The sequence below is a fragment of the Symphalangus syndactylus genome, chromosome 7 (assembly GCF_028878055.3).
Source record: "Symphalangus syndactylus isolate Jambi chromosome 7, NHGRI_mSymSyn1-v2.1_pri, whole genome shotgun sequence".
Classification (NCBI taxonomy): Eukaryota; Metazoa; Chordata; class Mammalia; order Primates; family Hylobatidae; genus Symphalangus; species Symphalangus syndactylus.
Genome location: NC_072429.2, coordinates 138,941,428 through 138,961,676, shown reverse-complemented (window position 1 = coordinate 138,961,676; position 20,249 = coordinate 138,941,428). Strand labels below are relative to the sequence as shown.

The following is a 20,249-nucleotide window of genomic DNA, read 5'->3' as shown; positions in this document are numbered from 1 at the left end:
ATGGACATCTCAATTGCAGATGAGTTGGGCCTCCCCGTGGCTCAGGACACCTTCCAAGGAGTCCTTTAGTGACTGCATCACCACCTTCTTGAGGTCATGATAATTGGCTTCCTCTAGACACTAGGTCATATCCCTGAATGATGTGTGTTGGGATGGCGACATAGAAAGCTTGCCAGTGTGCGGCCAAGCGCGGTGGCTCACGCCTGTAATCCCAGCACTTTGGGAGGCCGAGACGGGCAGATCACGAGGTCAGGAGATCAAGACCATCATGGCTAACACGGTGAAACCCTGTCTCTACTGAAAATACAAAAAAATTAGCCGGATATAGTGGCAGGTTGCCTGTAGTCCCAGCTACTCAGGAGGCTGAGCCAGGAGAATGGCGTGAACCCGGGAGGTGGAGCTTGCAGTGAGCCGAGATCACACCACTGCACTCCAGCCTGGGCAACTGAGTGAGACTCCGTCTCAAAAAAAAAAAAAAAAAAAAAAAGCCTTGCCAGTGTGCTCCTATTAAGCTCAGAGATGACCTTGCCACTTGACCACTGACCTTGGCAGTGTCTGTGGATGTCGGATTATGTTGTGAGCAAGGCCATCACACTTTACTTTGTTAGAGGGGCAGTCTCCTGGGACGTAGTGTTGGTGTGCACTGTGGTCATGAGTACCTCCACTAGGCCATGATTGTTGTGGATAGTCTTGGCTGGGGGACTTGGGTGGTAAGTAGTTGGTGGTGGGCTGGGCACTGCTGACAGTCTCGAGGGAGTTTTCATGCTTCTCATTATATACATGTGTCTATCAGCAGTGGTTCCCTTCAGGTGAGTCTCAAATTTCTTAAGGGAGTTGTAGACTCCTCCACATAGTCAGTATTAGAATTGCTCCATTTGATCTTGGTGAGGTCTTGCTCCTGGGAGATGGATATGGGTTTTCCCTTGATCACAAGCCTCCCGTATGCAGCCCTGGTCGTCCCTTTAGAGTTGTGGAGTCATACTAGAACATGCGCACCATGTAATTGTTCAGTGAAGAGATCAATGGAAAGGGCAATGGAGAGATCATGACCGGCCACTGACAAGTTGTCCAGGGTTGAAAGTAGCCCTGGTGATCAGGTGCCTCATACAGCCCAAGCCACACACTCTGACTGTCACCATCAGTTTTTAGGGATATCGCTAGCACTATAGCAGGAAGGCAGCTACCTAGTGAGCAGAGTGGGCTGGAGAGCTTCCAGCTGCACCTTCCACAGACATTCATACATCAAGTTTTTTATCAAAACATTGAAGTGAAAATCGAAGAAGAAGAAGTCAAGTGTACTCCATGGCTTAACGACTAGAACACAGGTTTTGAATTTAAATACAGCTGGCATTTAAACTGTTTATTTGTTGTGCACATTGAATCATTCGGTGTTTAAGTTTTCTTACCTATAAAAAGTGGGTAATAATTATATATTATATTTTTTAAAATCACACAATCCAGGGAGGCGCTGAGTATACTGGAAAATCCTCCCACTGTTTATCTGGTATATTTACAGCTCCCAAATGTAAACCTGGCTCCTTACTCCAGTCTCATTAACAAGAAAGTGTCCTCTGTGAATCAAGCCTTTCTTATTCTTGTAGCTCTCTTGGGTGAAGCCATAATTGCATCTCTACCATTTGAGTAAATGAACTTCACGTTTATAGTCCTGGTTAATAGGGCACGTGGCCCCATGCCTATCAGAGAGGCCATGGACAGTAAAAGTGGATTTGATGGTGCTTCCAGACTCTGAGGCTAGAATGCTATTAGCACCATAATGAAGGTACAGTAGCGTAGGGCTGATGATGTCAAAGACGGACTGGTTACCACAGATTTAACACTGGATGGGATCTTATAGATCACTGCACATTGACCTGAGGATTTGACGATGCAGGTTTGTGCCCCTTTTCGCTCCGCTCCATCCCCGGCTCTGTACTGAGCTCACCGTGAGTTCTGGGTCCCAGGGTGTAAGGATGAAATGCTGGGTGTTCTGTCTCTGGGGACACACAGTCTAGCAGGGATACAGAGCCATCTGAAGCTGTGACTTACGTCCTGTGGAGGCTCTGAGGAGGGCCTCTCATCGAGCCCTGCAGATGGGAACCATCTGAGCACGTGGATTAGACAGACTTGGCAGATATTGGCACATCTGGTTTCCTACCAAGACCTCTGTGCTCAGCTGCTTCTCTCGCTTCTTGGTATTTTTGCTTTGACCTTACCCTGGCCGCCGTCATGCATCAGGAGAGGCCGCCTCCCTCTGGATCAGTTACTGTGCGCTCCGCTTCCGTCTCGCCACTCGATCGCCATCTAGACAGCAGTGTGCATGGAGCCAGGGCCACTCGTCCATCCACACACACCTTGTGTCAATGCATTGTTCGCTGCAGGTATTTTCCAGATGTGCTGTTGGTGACCTGTGATGCACAGGACATAGCCTATTTGTTCCCAACAGTACTGTCATCTCCACCCTCTAGAGTGAGGGGCCTGGTCCTACTCATCGTCCTGACTTGAAGGCCAGCTTGGGATGCAGCCTCAGGGGTGTCAGGCCATGTTGCAGGTGCTGGAGGCCCGTGTGGCCCTGCCCGTGGAGCACGGGTGAGCAGAGGTGAACAAGGGAATTCAGGAACCAATACCTGTGGAATCCTTGCCCTGGGCCAGGCACTGTGGCGAATCAGCTTCTCATTCAATTCTCACAGCAGTCCTGTGCCATCCTTTTTATTCTCCGCTCCTCACATGATGAAAGTACACTTTGGTGGGATGGAGACATGGAGGAGATGTCTGGTGACACAGAGGCCAGAGAGGTTGTGTCTGAGCTGAGGGCGGGGAGTACCAGAGGGAGTTTGTTAGTCTTCTGGAACAAGGACTAGGAATTTCCTAGTTGGAGAGAGCGGGTAAGGACATTCATTTCAGGCACACAGGTGTGAAACAATATGGCTTTCAGCAACTTTCCCACCATGCAGCACGAGGGAAGCTCTGGGGTGTGTATGTGTGTGTTGGAGGTGTGTGTTGGGTATGTGTGTATCTGTGTGTGTGTTGGAGGTGTGTGTGGTGTGCATGTCTGTGTGTTGGGTGTGTGTGGGGTGTGTGTTGGGTGTGTGTGTGTGGGGTGTGTGTTGGGTGTGTGGTGTGTGTCTGTGTACGTGTGTGGGATGTGTGTGTGTGTATTGGGTATGTGTGTATATGTGTATGGCGTGCGTTTTGTGTGTATGTACGTGTGTAGTGTGTCTGTATATGTGTGTAGCATCTGTGTGTGTGTGTGTGCGCTCACGCGCGCGTGTGTGTGTGGCATGTGTTTGACCTGAGACAGGTGGAGCAGTAGGGGTCCGATGTGGAAGGGCTGGGAGCGGCTATGCTGAGGTCTGAACTGTAGCTGGGCAATTGGGGCCAGTGATGGTTTGTCTGAAGAGCAGATGTGGAAATTTGTTTCTTTATTCTTGGCTCTATTTATGAATTCGTTTGTTCCAAGTATCTTATCTTCCTTTCTCACTGTTGAATACTGATTTAGTAATAATAATATTAGCTGGTACTTATAGCACTCTTTCCAAACGCCAGGCACTGTTCTCGGTGTTTTGTAAGACTAGCTGGTTTTGTCTTCCTGATAACCCAGATGCGAAAGCTGCTGCCTGAAGAGATCAGATCACTCGCTCAGGGGCCTGGGCAGGAAATGACGATGGGGTCTGAGCCCGGGCAGCCTGCTTTCAGAGTGGGTGCTATTAACTATTTTATTCTTTGCTGCTTAAGATGCATTTTGTAAAAATTTGAAATACATCACATGACAAGTGCTTATTGGCAAGAGGGCTGAAAGACTGTATGATAAAATAATGTGATGGTCACACACCAGGGCCTGTCGGGGGTGGGGGGCTAGGGGAGGGATAGCGTTAGGAGAAATACCTAATGTAGGTGACAGGTTAATGGGTGTGGCAAACTACCATGGCATGTGTATACCTATGTAACAAAACTGCACGTTCTGCCCATGTGCTCCAGAACTTAAAGTATAATTTAAAAAAATAAAAATAATGTGACAGTGATGATTTTCCGTAAACACACATGCAGCATCTTGCCTTCCAAGGAGCCCCAGGCATCAGGCGAGGGTCGCTCCGCCGGCTCCTGCTCTCTCTCTGGACAGATGGACTCCCTGCTCTGAGCTCTGCAGCATCTCCCTGTGAGCCACGTCTCTTCAGCCCGACTTCTCCCCACTCAGGATTCGTGTGTCACACTGTCATCACTTGGATGTCCTTCGGAATCTCAAACTTACTGTGTCCTAAATCGAAGTCATGGATCTTCGCACCACACCGTGTCCTCTTGCTCCTCCGCCTCTCTCCCCCACTTCACTAAACTGGTAGTCCATTCTTCTCATTTTTTTCGGTCAAGAATCTAATCTTGAAGAGATCCGTGGCTTCCCTTTTCCCTTCCCACTCAGCGTACAGTCGGTCAGCTCTGATGTCTTTAATGGCAGCACGTGTGCGGAGCCTGACGATCAGTGTTCACTCCATGCCACCCCCTGAACACGTCCCCATTGGTCTTCATTTGGCAGTGACTTCATCCGCTAGCTTGGCACCTCCTCTTTAGCCTTGTCCCCAGTCTGTCTTCCACATTGCAGCCAGATTTTTTTTTTTTTTTAAGAAGTCGTTCAGGTCATACCTTTAGCTAAAAAGTCTTCGAAGGCTTCCCAGCCCCTTGGGAGCACAGGCGTGGGTCCTTTCTGAGCCTGGTGTGCCTGTGTGGTCTGGCTCCGGCTGCCTCTGCTCTCTCCGCAGCCCTGCCACGTGGACCCTCGTAGCCAGTGTTTGTCCAGTGATGGGTAGGTTGAGCATTCAATTCCCCTGTGCAGCCCAGTCATGTGGAAAGGGCCACTGGAGATTAATTGGTCCAAATCCGTATTTCACAGATGGGAAAGTTGATGCCAAGAAAGGAAAAGTGACTTTCTTGAGTCTACACCTAGGCTTGATGGGGGAGCTGTGGCCAGACACCAGGTTTCTCCTCCAGGGGTTCTCAGTTTACCACCTTGCCTGGTGTTGGCTGTGGGCTCACGTGGAGCAAGGCATCGACAGACACTTCTTCAGGCCGATTCCTGGTGAAGTCACAGTGCCCCTTCGTTTATCAATGGCCTTCAGTGTGGTTAGGGCCTGGCAATTGTGGCTTTTGGGGTCAGACGCACCTGAGCTCTGTGGTTTACTAGCTACGGGAACTGGAGCAACGTACCTCACCTTGCTGAGCGACAGTTGCTATTCAAGGCCTTCTGGTCGGATAGGATGGGGAGGCCCCGAGAGAGACTCAGTGTGTGCAGCTCCCAGCATTGTGTCTGGCAGGGGCCGGCCACATAACACACACTGGTTGTCGGGATTGCTTCTTGCTGACCTGCTAGCAGTTTCTAGCCCTCTGCAGTTACTTAGTTTGGCATCCTTGCTGTGGGTCCCCACCAACTTCATGCATGCGTAACACCTTAGTGTCTCCTCTCGAGTTGATTTCAGTCATACAGCTTTGGAAGGATATAGCGTTCCTTTCTATAAGCCGGAAGTCTGTTGAAGTGCTGGCTCTCAGGTACATTTCTCTAATATTGAAGATCAGCAGTATTTAAAAGGCCACATCCTATGGCCAGAGAGTGTTTCTCATAACTAAATGAGTGCAAATGGAAAATGTCCTAATTGCTTATGGCTTGTAACAGTGAATTAATGTAAGGACAATTCTGCTGATTCCTAACAAATCTCTGCTGCCTAATTTCATGCTGATTGTATTTCAGTTTTACTAAATTTATTAAAATCATCCCTTCCACAGTTTACCCTCCTCCAGCTGTATATACAGAAGGAGAAAAACTGTGAGCATCTTGAGTGCAGCATTTAGCACCAAGTCCAGGGCAGCCTCGTGGCGCGGCATCTATGAAACTGGTCTTCCTTCGGGAACCCAGGCCTGCTTCTTCAGGGCAGCGCCAGCTGTCTGCTCACAGTCTCATTCTTTGCCTCCTTAGCCTTTCTCTGGGAGACAGCATAGGGCTGCTGGAAGAGCAGGACCTTCGGACTGAGGCCTGGCTTTGAGCTTTGTGTCAAGGCTATTTATTTCCCTAAGCTTTCAATAGTAGTGAGCTTTTGAGGTAGTAATACCTGTGCAGCATTGTGGTAGTACTTAAAGTTCCTGAAGTGCTGCTCACAGTGCCTGGAGCACAGTATGAGCCTACTGAATGTCAGCTTTCTCCTTCCTCTGAGATTTGTTGTGAAGATGCTGTCATTCAGTTAAACGGAATGCATGTGGTGCACCTGCTCTTCAAGGCACTAGGTATGGAGCATGGTCCCTGCCTGCAGGGAGCTTTTATTCTGTTGAAGGATCCAAGCACTTGTGCTGCAGTGTGGTAAGTCAGAGGCGGGGAACGTGCTCCGTGCTGTTTATTGAGGAGGTGCAGCCAGCCTGGGCTTTGCAGGATCACAGAGACTCCCTAGGTGATGTGAGTTGTCCACAGAAACCCAATAACCAAGGAAGAATTTGTCAGTGGGAAGAAGGTAGGGTGGAGAGGTGAGGGAAATCTTTGTAAAGCCAAGTTATGAAGTATGGAAAAAATGTTTATTAATAAGATTATCCATCCATCCATTTAATGGACATTGATACATGGTTAATGTATAAATCATCTTCAAATGTAATTCTACTTAGCAAGCATTTATTGAATAGTTGCTTTGTGCCAAGTCTTGTGTTGGGTACAAACACACACTTAAGAAAATTAACAAAGCCAAAAATTAATTCTTTCAAAATATTAATAAAGTTGATAATTCCCTAGCAGGTGTATCAAAAAGAGAAACACTATTACCATCTGGAATGAAAGAGGAACATACTATAGATCTTACAGACATGAAAAGGTTAATAAGAGAACATAATGGGCTGGGCGCGGTGGCTCACCCCTGTAATCCCAGCACTTTGGGAGGCCGAGGCAGGTGGATCACTTGAGGTCAGGAGTTCAAGACCAGCCTGACCAACATGGTGGAACCCCATGTCTACTGAAAATGCAAAAATTAACAGGGTATGGTGGCACACCCCTGTAATCCCAGCTACTCCAGAGGCTGAGGCAGGAGAATCGCTTGAACCAGGGAGGTGGAGGTTGCAGTGAGCTGAGATCACGCCCCTTCACTCCAGCCTGGGTGACAGAGCAAGACTCTGTCTCAAAAAAAAGAACATTATGAAGAGTTGCATTTCAATACATTTGACAACTTGGATGAAATGGACAAATTTTGTATTCTAACTTTTTGGAGATTTCCCTGGATGAAATTTTATCTTAAATGAAATGAATTTTTTTTCCTTTGATGTTTAGTGCTTTTTGTGTCTTCTCCGAGATCTTTTTTCCTATCCCAAGACTGCAAAGATACTCCATGTCTTCTTCTAGATGTTCTAGGTGTTATATTATATGTTTAGATGTATGACCACCTCAAGATAATGTGTGGTCAACGCCGAGATTTATTTGTTTCTACACATTTGTCCAGTTGTTCCACCATTGTAGAAAAGATAAATTTTATCATTGAATTGCCTTAGCTTTTGGTAACAAATCAATTACCTGTGTCAGTGTGGGTTTATTTTTGGAATCTTTATTCTCATCTATTGATTTACTAGTCCTGGCCAGTGTAGTAGTCCAAGAAAGAAAATTTAAAAGACATAGATTTTGGAAATGAAGAAGCAAAACTGTCTTTATCTGCAGACATGATTTTGTACAAGGGGTAATCTCCTTAGTGTAGAAAACCTCCCAGGAATTTGGACAAAAAAGGTCAATTAAAAAAATAGGGAAATGATATGAATGTGTAATTCATGAAAAAGGCATGAAAATGCGCCAAGCATATGGAAAGATGTTCCACTTTTTTAATAATGAGAGAAATGTGAAATGAAACTACACTGAGATTATTCATCTGTCAGACTGTCAAAAAGCCAAAAATTGAACAATATACCTTATTTTCAAGGCTTTGAGAAAAGAAGTGCTCTCTCAAGCATGGCTGTTAACATGTGAAATGGTTCAACTTTCAGTTGAACATTTGGGTAGTATCCATTAAAATGACAAGATTTGCTTTTTGACCCAGAAATCTCCCTTGAAAAATATATCTTTCAGAAATATCTTCATATATGGAAAGCAACTTATGTATGTGGTTATTTAACATTGTTCATAATAACAAAATATTGAAAACAACTACAAATCCAATTAATAGGGGACTGTTTAAATAAGCTGTAGCATATCTGTACCATGGAATGGCACACATGTCTACAAATAACCTGCGAAGAATATTCTATAAAGGATGCTCTGTCTGTACTAAGTAAAAATTTTCAGGATCTATTAAGTGAAAGTTAACAAACAATAAGGCATACAAAGGTGGACAGCATGTGTAATTTATTTATTTATTGCAAGATGGTGCTGGCTGGAGGAGGGTGGTGGGGAGGAAAAAGGTTTACATTTGTATTTTCTTGTTTCTGTGTAAATAAATCTATGTAAATAAATGTGGATACATTAAAGAAAACTAATAAAAGTGGTTACAGGGTATGGGAGAGGACAGTGGTCTGGACGGGGTGACAGAGGTGGGAGCAAGCCATCTCAGCACCGACCATTTTATATCACTTATTAAATGATCGAATACACTTCTTATCGACAAAATATGTAACTCCAGGTGTGATGGGTGCTCTAGCAGTGTAGAAGCAGAGTGTCCATGTGGTATGTATTAGAGAGTGGCAGAGTTTCTTTGGAGATGCTGGAAAGGCTTCTCAGAGAAGGTGAAATTTGGCTGGAGCGTAAGTGCAGGTAGGACATGGCAGCCCTCTGCGCTGCTGTGGTCTATGGCATTGGGCTCATCGCCCAGGGAGTTAGGTTGTGGGTCCCAGGTTCTGTCTGGCCTCGACTCTCTGACTTGATGCTCTCCTTAGTACCCTAAACCAGACTTTCAACTTGGTCTTCTAACAGTCCCCAGACATACCCCCTCCTCTGGACCTTGTGTCCTAACTCTTCTCAGCCACCACGGGACTCGTGGGCCTCTTGGCTGGAAGCTGTTTCGATGGCTGCTGTTGTTCAAACCTATCCCTGCACTGCTGTGGGTGGATCACTTAATTTGTAGTTACTTGGCATCTTTAAGGCATCATTAACACTGAAGAAAAACTTTGGCCAAAAGTGCTAATTAACTGGAAAATAATGGTATGGCTTTCATTTGTGAGTTTCATTGACCTTAAGTAAACCGTTGTGCTGGTCTCTTGGGGAATGAGCCCCAGCCTTTGGTCTTGAATGTTTGACTTATTAAGTGGATCACATCACAGCTATTAATTTTATGACATATTCTAGAAACAGAGCAGAAGGAAATCTGTGGTGACAGGTTCAATTGAGGTCTTTAAATATTAGAGATCTACTTCATATACATTTAAATTGGCTGGCATACATATAAGGGTGATCGTTTTTCTCTGACAATAGTGTTATATTAGAAGTTGTGGAACATTAGGAAAATAAAGAATAACTGTTCGTATAAGAGCTGGTCAAAACCTCAGGCAACATCTGGCATGACCCTCAGGTTTTAAGGTGAGGAGACTGAAAACTGAAAAAGTGATGTGACTTCTCCCAGGTCACATGAAGCTTTAATTATGGTGAATCATAGCCTCACTGCTGTTTCTTCTGATGCAGAACCCAGGACTCTTAAGTCTCCATCTGAAGCCTCTTTGAGGGCTTCACATTCGCCCTTGGACATGGCTGGTCCCACATCAACGTGGCCCACATTGTGACTTGGATTCTTTAATAATGTTTACGAGTGATTTTATGTCTATTAATGGCCAGGATCAATTTCAAAAATCAACTTTACTGAGTGTAATGTGCATTCTATAAAATGCAGCCTCATTAACCATAGAGTTTGATGAATTGTGACAAGTATATACTCCATGTAACAACCACCACCACCACCACCATCAAGATATAGAATATTTTTATCACCCTCCATAGTTTCTCTGACCCCTTTGCAGCTAACCCTCTCCTGCCCCTAACTCCAGGCAACTACTGATCTCCTTCTTGCTACCAAAGGCTGAGCTTTTCTAGTATCTCATATACATACAAGCAATGGTATACACTCTTGTGTGTCTGGCTTCTTTCTTTCAGAATAAGGTGTTTTGGATTCTTCCATGTTGTATATGTATCAGTAATTTGCTCCATTCTTTTGCAGAATAGTATTTCATTTTATGAATTTACTACAATTTGTTTATTCAGTCACCTACCTCTTGTTGGACATGGAGGTTATTTCCAGTTTGGTATTATTGTGAATAAAGTCTCTGTGGACATTTACATACATGTTTTTGTGTAGATATGTGTTTTTGTTTTTCTTGGTAGGAGTTGCTTTGCTGAGTAATATGTTAATTGTAGGTTTAAGCTTAGGAGGATTTACCTAGCTATTTTTCAAAAGGATTTTATTATTTTATAGTACCACCAGCAATTTCTGAGAGTTCCAGTAGATTTCTTAGGATGTTTTTGGTACATGATTATGTTGTCTGCAAACAAAGACAGTTTTACCTCTTCCTTTCCAACATGTATGCCCTTTGTTTCTTGACTTATTGAACTTGCTAGGATCTCAAGTACAATGCTTATAAAAATTATTACAGCTACATCTTAATCTGGATTTTAGATGCAAAACATTCCATTGCTTATCATCAAGTATGGTTTTGACTGTAGGTTTTTCATGAGTGCATTTCATAGAATGACAGTGTTCCTTTCTATGCCTAGTTTGCTGAGAGTTTTTAAAAAACTATAAATGGGTTTTGAATTTTGTCAACTATTATTTCTGAAGCCATTGATTATTCAGCTTTTCTTTTTGTTGCTTGTCAATAGCCTGTTAATATGGTGAATGACATTGATTTTTGAAGATTAAACCAGCCTTGCATTATTGATGGCCATGATGTGTTACCCATTTTATATTTTACTGAACTTGATTCATTAGTGCTTTAAAAATATTTTTTACATTTAAATTCATGAGAGATATAGGCCTCATGAATAGTTTTCTTAAAAGTTTTCTATCTGATTTTGATATTTGAGTAATATTGGTCTCATAAAAAGATTGGGAAAGTTTTCTCCTTTTTTCTAATTGCTAAAAATGTTTATTATATAAAATTGATATTCTTTCTAATTTACATGTTTGTTAGAATTCAGCTGAGAGACCATCTAAGCTTGGGGTTTCTTTTGGGAGTATATTCTTATTTGCTTGTTTGTTTGTTTGTTTTCAGAGACAGAGTCTTGCTCTGTCACCCAGGCTGGAGTAAAGTGGCGTGATCTTGGCTCACTGAAACCTCTACCTCCCGGGTTCAAATGATTCTCCTGCCTCAGCCTCCTGAGTAGCTGTGATTACAGGCCTGCGCCACTAAGCTCAGCTCATTTGTGTACTTTTAGTAGAGTTGGGCTTTCACCATGTTGGCCAGGCTATCTCAAACTCTGGGGCTCAAGTGATCTGCCTCCGCTCAGCCTCCCAAACTGCTGGGATTACAGGCATGAGCCACAATGCCTGGCCATCTTTTGGGAGTATATTCTTGATTATGAATCCAGTGTCTTCAATTGGCATGAGGCTCTTCAGATTTTCTGTTTCTCCTTGATTCCTTTTGGTAATGTGTACATTTTAGCTAAGTTGTTGAATCTATTGGCACAAAATTAATGACACTCTTCCCTGATTGTCCTTTTAATGGTTGTAGGATCTGTACCAATAATCATTCTCATTCCTGATGTTGGTAATTTGTTTTTCTCTTCTCTTTTTCCTTGATCAACTTAGAGGATTGTCACATTTATTGATATTTTCAAGAAGTAGGTTTTAGTGTAGTTGTTTTTTTTCTATTATTTATCCATTTTCAATTTGATAATTGTCTAATCCTGTCTTCCTTACTGGTTTGTTGTTCCTTCCTCTGCAACTCTTACCCACCTGGCACATGTAGTCCTTTCTTCTCCTGTATTCTCATATATCCTAATACACTTATCCATGACACAACATGTCACAATTTACTCAGAGGCCTCAAGGCTTGTTTCTTTTACCAGACTCGAGTGCCACAAGGGTGGCACTGTGCCTTCTTCCTCTCAAGTGCCATAGTCCCTGGGACATAGTAGATAGGGTTAGTGAGTGAATGATTACATGGGTGAATGAATGCTATTCTAAACAGTTTGCCTGAATGGCAAGAGAGTGGGCTGTGCAGGCGTGTTGCTCTGCATTCATTTCCTGCCTGTGCTGCTTCCTGGATGCTCTGAGCCTCATTGATGAAAGCAGCACTTCCCTTATGGGGCTCTCGTGACTGTTGCAGTTGGGTGTGTAAGTCACTCAGTGCAGCACTTGGCATGGAGTAGGTGCTCTTTAATACAAGGTACCCACTGACAGGCCTTTCATGTTAGCTGGAATAATAAGTTGTGTGCCTAGAAAATAAACATTTTGGTTGTAGTCCCTCGTTTATGAACGATTTCTGTAATAGTCTTCTGTCAAAGTAAGGATTGAAAAATGCTCTCACACAGGAACATCTTATGAAGTCTCTTGGATTGAGGAAAAGGGCTTGGACATCCTGTGTCTTTCCACTTCCCAGCTCCCCTTATGGTCTTATTATTAATAAGACCATATACATAATATATGAGACTTTATATATAATATTCTAATTTTAAAAGACCGAGGAGGCCTTTTTTTGTTATTTCTGGTTTTTGTTTTTATCTCAAAGAGTTAAGGCAGTGACACTGAACTTCAGAAAACCATTTGATGTGGTTAGGTTCTGTGTCCCCACCCAAATCTCATCTTGAATTGTAATCCCCATAATCCCCACGTGTCGAGGGAGGGACCTGGTGGGAGGTGACTGAATCATGGGGGCGGTGTCCCCCATGCTGTTCTCGTGATAGTGAGTTCTCACAAGATCTGATGGTTTTATAAGTGTTTGACTGTTCGTCCTTCACACACTCACTCACTTTCTCCTGCCATGTAAGACATGCTTCTTCTCCTTCTGCCATGATTCTACATTTCCTGAGGCCTCCCCAGCTGTGAGGAACGTGAGTCAATTAAACCTCTTTTCTTTATAAATTACCCAGTCTCAGGCAGTTCTTTATAGTAGTGTGAGAATGGAGTAATACACCTTTTCTGTGCTTGATTTTGTTAAATTAGATATTTCCGCTCATAATTATCTTTTTTTGTAGTTTTCTACAGAGTAAAGAAACAGTGAATTCCCAGAAAGTAGAAACACAGACTATTTCTTCTTGGTGATGTGGTACTTTGACAGTTGTCTGTGTACTTTTTGTTCATTCCGCAGGTGATTTCTTTTACATCACTCTCTGTAGGTGACTTTTAAGTTTACCTTAAAAAAACAAAAAGCCAGTGTGACATTTGTTGTTACTTCACAGATTTTGGCTTTTCACAGCCATTACTGAGAGTTTATTTCCATGACCACTGTGCCTGCAATTTGAGAAAGATGCTGTATATATGTTAGGTGGTTGGTTGGCTTCATTTATTTATTATTTAATTTATTCATACATTGCCTCACTCAGCATCTGCTGAGCTTTCTGAGATCAGGGACTACATCTTCTTCATCTTGTACTGAGCACAGAGCCCTGCACTCAGAAGACACCGAGGAAGTGTTTGAAAAGATGAATGAAAAAATAGATCAAACAGATGAAAGTCAGTTGAACTCTGAAAATTTTGACAGAAAGACTTATTGAGTGTGTGTGTGTCGAGTCTCACCTTCTGCTGATGACAAGGGCAATTTAAGAGGTCTAAGACATGTTCACAAGAAATCAGCAACCCTTTGGAGATGACAGGGCGGTGCTTGGGAGTAAAGGGAATGAAAAAAGAATTTGAGATTTTGGTGAGGCCAAAATATGATCCTTGAATATTAAAAAAAAAATCTGTATTTTATTGAGCCATTTGTAAATAAGGGGAAGGCATGGCTTTATTTGGGCTGTTGAGTAGTAATATTTACATAGGTGGAGAGAATCAGTGAAGGTATTTCTCTGGCAGTACAAATATTGAAGGGAACCTGTCAATATGTAGTCATGAAATATACCTATAGGAGTGGTGAGAGGGGATTTGGAATAGTGAGCTTTTAAAATGAGACTGAAGGACTCAAACAGAAATTTCTCTGAAGAAGATACATAAATGGACCATAAGCACATAAAAAGATGCTCAACATTACTAGTCACCAGGGGAATGCAAATCAAAACCACAGTGAGATATTCCTTCGTGCCCCTTAGGATGGTCATTATCACAAAAACAGAAAATAGCAAGTGTGTGGTAAGGATGTGGGAAAACAGGAACCCTGTGCACTACTGGTGGGAATGTAAAATGGCACAGCCACTGTGCAAAACAATATGGTGGCTCCTCAAAAAATTACAGAGAATACCCATACGATTCAGAAATTCCACTTCCGGGCATATACCCCAAAGAACTGAAAGCAGGGTCTCAGCATTGTGCAACCATAGCAGCACCGTTCACACGAGCCAAGGGGTAGGAGCAACCCAAGTGTCCGCTGACAGACAAATGGATGAGTAAGATGCAGTACATACATGTAATGGAATATTAGTCTTTAAAAAGAGGAAATTCTGACCCATGATTCAACACGGATGATTCTCGAGGACATGATGCTGAGTGAAATCTGCCAGTCACAAAAGGACAAGTACTGTAGGATTCCACTCATGCAAGGTGCCTAGAGTGTCAAATTCAGGAAGACAAAAAGTAGCATGGTGGGTGCCAGGGCCTAGGGGAAGGGAGACTGGGGAGTCCATGTTTAATGGGTTCAGAGAGTCAGTTTGGGAAGATGGAATAGTTCTGGGGACGGAAATGGATGATGGAGTTGGTTGATAAACAGAATGAATGTGCTTAACACCACTGAACTGTGTACTTAGAATTGTTAAAATGGTAACTTTTATGTTATGTATACTTTGCCACATTACAAGAATATAAAACAAAACTAGAAGAAATGGGACTGAAACTCATTTCCTCCGATTCTAAGCCATGTTGCCTCAGGGTGTCAGATGGGTAGGTTGTAGGGGAGAAAGGAATTTATTTAATGAGCGACTTTTTGTTCTGTCACTATATTTCCTCATCAAATCTGCACGAATCTAGTGAGATACATATTAATTATTGTCCCTATTTAACAGCTGAGAAGCTCTGGTTTCTTTTTCTTTTTTTCTTTTTTTTTTTTTTGCTTTTTGCTTATGCTTTTGGTGTCATATGCATGAAACCTTTGCCTAATCCAAGGTTGTGAAGATTTGTTCCTATGTTTTCCTCTGGGTTTTATCTGCAAATCTTTGATGTAAAGGTCCACGTAGTATTTTAAGCTTTGCCAGCCGCATATGGTCTCTGTTGCGTATTCTTCTCTGGTTTTGCTTTGTTTTGTTTTGTTTTACAAGCTGTAAAAAAATGTAAAAACTGTTCTTAGCTCTCAGGCCAGACAGAAACAGGTGGTGGTCAGATTTGGTCCATGGGCTGGATCTGCTGTGTCTGCTGCTTCAGGACGGTCCTGGGGAAGACTGGGTCCTTCAGTCCGGAGGGGAATCTGGTTGAACTTCTTGTTGCTATGGTTACTCTGGGTGCCCCCAGGCTCCACATTCCCCTGATGTTGCCCCGTACTCGGGGTTGCAGAGAAGCTGTAATGTCCCCCTTCCATCCCCAGCCATCCTGCGTGCAGCGACATCCCCGTGGGTGGGGTCTCCCCATACCTCTGTTCTTCGCCTTTCACTAGGTGCCGCTGGGCCCCAGCAGGAGCACATGGGCGCTCCCCGCTTGCCCCTCCTGGAATGCCTCAGTTGCCCTGTGAAGTCATCTCTTGGATGCATTCCAGGAAGCATCCCGAGTGTGGAGTTTGTCAGCTTTTACTCACTGTCAGCCCAAGTGACCCTACCTTCTGGATAGAAGCACCCCTGCCTCTGCCTGTCACTTCATCTTATGTTGAAATGATGCTTATAGAAATGTGTTTTTCTCTCTAAAATGCCGTGTTTAGGCCGGCGCAGTGGCCCACGCCTGTCATCCCACACGCCTGTAATCCCAGCACTGCGGTGGCTCATGCCTGTAATCCCACACACCTATCATCCCACACGTCTGTCATCCCACACGCCTGTCATCCCAGCACCTTGGGAGGCCGAGGCGGGTGGATCACCCAAGGGCAGGAGTTCAAGAACAGCCTAGCCAACATGGTGAAACCCCATATGTACCAAAATACAAAAGTTAGCCGGGCATGGTGGTATGCACCTGTAATCTCAGCTACTTGGGAGGCTGAGGCAGGAGAATTGCTTGGATCTGGGAGGCTGTGGTTGCAGTGAGCCAAGTTCGTGCCACTGCCTCCAGCTTGGGCGACAGAGTGAGACTCCATCTCCAAAAAAAAAAAAAAAGCCATATTTAACCACAGAGTACGTTTTGGAAGCCCTTTCCGTTTGCACGTACAGGCTGAGAATTGTGTAGACTCTAGGGCATCACAGGAAAGATGGTGCCTGCCGGGGGTGTAAGACGGTGCCCGCCAGCGGTGTGCGTCGGTGCCTGCCGGGGGTGTGAGTCGGCCAGTGCTGATGACTTGATTAGTTGGGATTATCTTCAGACTCTTCCTAAGCGAAGCCGCTTGCCTCCTGGCGGATCAAACTAGAGAGTTACTAACGTGTGTGTGTGTGTGTGTGTGTGTTTTCACATCTTTTAGACCCTGGAAGCTATCCTGAATTTCAAATACTCTGGAGGCCCAGGCCACACTGAAGGATATTACAGGAATCTCTCCCTGGGGCTGCATGTAGAAGTCGAGCCGTCTGTATTTTTCACCCGAGTCAGCACTCTCCCAGCAACCAGGTAAGTGTCTTCCTGCTGCACAGCCGTCTTGTTCTAGAGTCTCGACAGCGCTGCGTTTGGAATCCTGACCTCAGTGTGTTTTTGTTCTGCATCCCATCAGATCTGTGCCATTGGGCCAAGTTGCTTAGCCTCTCTGAGATGTAGGTTTTTCATTAGGAAACCAGGTGTTACATGAGAACTGCCTCTCAGGTGGTCATAAGTGAATGGGCTTTACGTATCATGCCGTGCTGTAATAATAATGCTGATGATTGCAGCATTCCTATGTGTGGTTCTCACTGTGCACACACATTTCCTGCCCAGCCTGGTCTGGCTGCATTCTGGCTTGCCGTTCCTGTTAGCAGTGGCTCAGTGGATAGCACATGTCTTAGGGACTCCTGGACAAGTCCAGCATCTCTTCTGCATCATTCCTGGCATCCCCGTAAGATGGGCACTTTGTGGAGCTCCCAGCCATCTTGGCATCAGGTCATTTCTGCCCAGGAGGCCCTTCTCATACAAAGGCTTTCTCTCCTGCCTACTTTCCAGACCTAGTCTTCCTTCAGGGAGAAAGAAATTGGACCGTTTGTACACTTGAAACCCAGAAGTGGCAAGAGATACTCAGGGTATTCTTTTCTGAGGTGGTAGAATGATAGTTTCTCATCCAAAACTTTCCTCTCTGGCGAAGTTGGAGTAGTGGAATCTGGAAGCTGGAGGTGAAGCTCCTGGCAGCTGAGGACCCTCTGTGGCTCCCATTCCTGCCGCGGTGCCAGCAGCCTCTGGGAAGCAGGTGCTCTTTACCTCCGAGCTCGTCCTGGTGTTCCTGTCCAGCTAGGTCTTGCCTGTCTGAGTAGGTTGGGCTGGATGGGTATTATTTAAATGCTTACCTGTCCATCCTCGAAGTGGGCGGCGGGGGGATCCCGTGCAGCCCCTCCTCCTCCAGTGGGCCCTGTGTGCTGCAGCGTAAGATAGCGTGTTGTTGTCCATGTTAATGTTGGCATAAAATCCCTTGAAAATGATACAGCTCTAAATAATAAGTGTGGTTTTAGTTTATAGGAAAGACTGTTTTTCTTCCCAGCCATTGGAGAATGCCTTCAGCAAGAATTAATGGTTTAGCTGGGCCTTTTAGCATCACATTTCATCATCTGTCACCTTTTCAGTCCTCAGAGTAAGAGCCTTTCCTGCCAAGACTCGCCTCTGTTTTGAATTTGTATAAAGCATTAAAGCACTTGCCACTGGGAAAGGCTTGGCCAGGATGGCTGCGGATGTTAGAGTATTTCAGGCCCTTTCTGAGCATTACACTTGCCCCATCATGAACCTGGTGTGTGTTTCTTTCTCATCCCCTCATCTCTTGCTGCCGTTGCCCACATAAATAATTCTTGGAAGCGGCACAGGTTGTCACGGAGTTCGTCTTTTTTTTTCCCCTATTGTTATCTGGTTTTCACATCATGACCCTTGCAGTTCTAAATGACAATTGAAGATGAGAAAAATGCCGCTGTGTGGTTTGCTGCACACAGAGGTTTGGAAGCATGGGTGGTCAGCTGAAGCGCTGTGTGGATCCTGCCCCCAGCCTGTGGCCGTTGCTGCCTTTTCTTTTGGTTTCCGTGGTTCTTTTCCCTGCTCTTGGGATTGAGATTTGATGTCTTCTAATTCTCCTTTTCTGTTATTCCTAAGTCTAAGTGGTCCCCAAGCCCTGTGGATTGGACTTCTGAGATGCCTCCCAGTGACTCTGCAATCCACTGCACGCCTTCGTCACTGTAGAGAGAGTTGCCCCGTTGGTCTCTCTGCTGACAGCCTTGTTTCCTGTTGTCATCCTTTAAGTACACATGTGCCCATGCCACCGCCCTGGCACATACTTTCCCAGTGCTGATGAGATAAAGTCCACAGTCCCTCCTATGACATCCATGGTGCTTAAGGATTTGGCCCAGATCTTCCCCTTCAGTCCCTTTGCCCCAGGCCCATACTTCATGCAAAGGGCACTTTGCTCCTCGCTGTTGCTGGGATATGTGCAGGTGGCTTACACCAGCGAGCTTCTGCACACACCTTTCTCTAACACTGTTCTCTCTCTTAAATGAAGATACTTTATTCAACCTTTTGGAAAATACCTGTTTGACCTTGACCCATGTTACCATTTTTGTAAAATTTTTCTGAGTGCGACTTGGCAGAGTGGATTGGCCTTTGTGTGGGTCCCTTAACGTTACATGTACTTCTGATAATGCACTTACCAGAGTGTATTGGAAGTAGTTTCATTTGTTCCTTAAGCCGACACTTCCAAAGTTTCAGGTGCTATATAAAGAGATCACTGGTTTAAGAGACAAATGGAGCACAATTCCTGTTTTTTACTAGCCTGATATAAGCTCATCAGTCAGAAATAAAAGCAAATGGAAACCGGAAACTGTATAAAGGAGTGATGAACCTAATAAATAGTAAATAAGTGAATAAATAGAAAAGATTTGATTCCTTCACTTTTACAATTTCTTTGAAAGATTAATTGACGACTTAAAGAAGAAATAAGAACATTTAATTCTGTAGTGTTTAGCACATATACAAATAAAATATGTAACAAAAAAGTGGCACAAAGAATGGGTGGGAAAATAGAAGTTCTTGTGTTATATGCAAATTGTTATAATATTTTTTGAAGTTAGGATGTGATCAGCTAAAGATACATGTAAACGCTGGAGCAATCCACTTAAGGAATGGATGATAAGCCAGAAGAGATAAAATGGAATATTTAAAAATACTTAACCCAAAAAAGGGGAAGAAGTATCAAGAAAGGAGGAGAAAAGAACAAGGAACACACAGTCAAATAGGAAACAGATGGCAATGTGGAGGACTCAAATCTACTGTATCCAGAGTTATACTAAATGTAAATAGATTTAATACTACCTTTAAAAATGGAGATTGTCAAACTATATAAGAAAGTCAGATGCCAACTACCTTTTTATAAGAAATTGACGTTAACTATGCATAATGTAAAAACAAAAAGATGATGAAGGAAAAGACATAAAGACATATGTAAACACAAATAATTAGTTGGTTTGGGTATCTTAATATCGAACGGTTAGACTTTCAAGAGAAAAAGAGGACAATTTTTAATGACAGCAGAGTCAAGTCATCAAAAGTACATAATGATCAAATGAAACTGTTTACAAATATAACTTCAAAATAAAACTGACATAGTGAAGGGAGAAATTGATAACCCCACCATTACAGTTGAAAACTTCAACATTCATCCTCAGTATTTGGTAAAATAAGTAGACAAAAAAAAATTAGTAAAAATATAGAAAACTTGGACAATTCTTTTAATCGGCTCCACCTAGTTTTTGTATATATATGTGTTTTTTTTTTTTTTTTTTTTTTTTTTTTTGAGATAGAATCTCACTCAGTTGTCCGGGAGGGAATGCACTGGCACCATCATAGCTCACTTTAACCTCAAACTCCTGGGCTCAAGTGATCGTCCTGCCTTGCCTCCCAAGTAGCTAAAACTACAGGTGCAGAGGACCACAACTGGCTTATTTTTTAAACTTTTGGTAG

General features: G+C 43.7%; 1 protein-coding gene across 9 annotated transcripts in view; it reads left to right on the top strand.

Annotated features, from left to right (window-relative positions):
• TRAPPC9 (trafficking protein particle complex subunit 9) overlaps positions 1-20,249 on the top strand; it is a 729,895-nt gene that overhangs the window by 433,423 nt on the left and 276,223 nt on the right. For all 9 annotated transcript variants that reach the window (XM_063643571.1, XM_055287357.2, XM_063643573.1 and 6 more), the window contains one exon: positions 16,600-16,742. In XM_063643571.1, the coding sequence (XP_063499641.1) occupies positions 16,600-16,742 (143 nt within the window). The remainder of the gene's footprint in view (positions 1-16,599; positions 16,743-20,249) is intronic.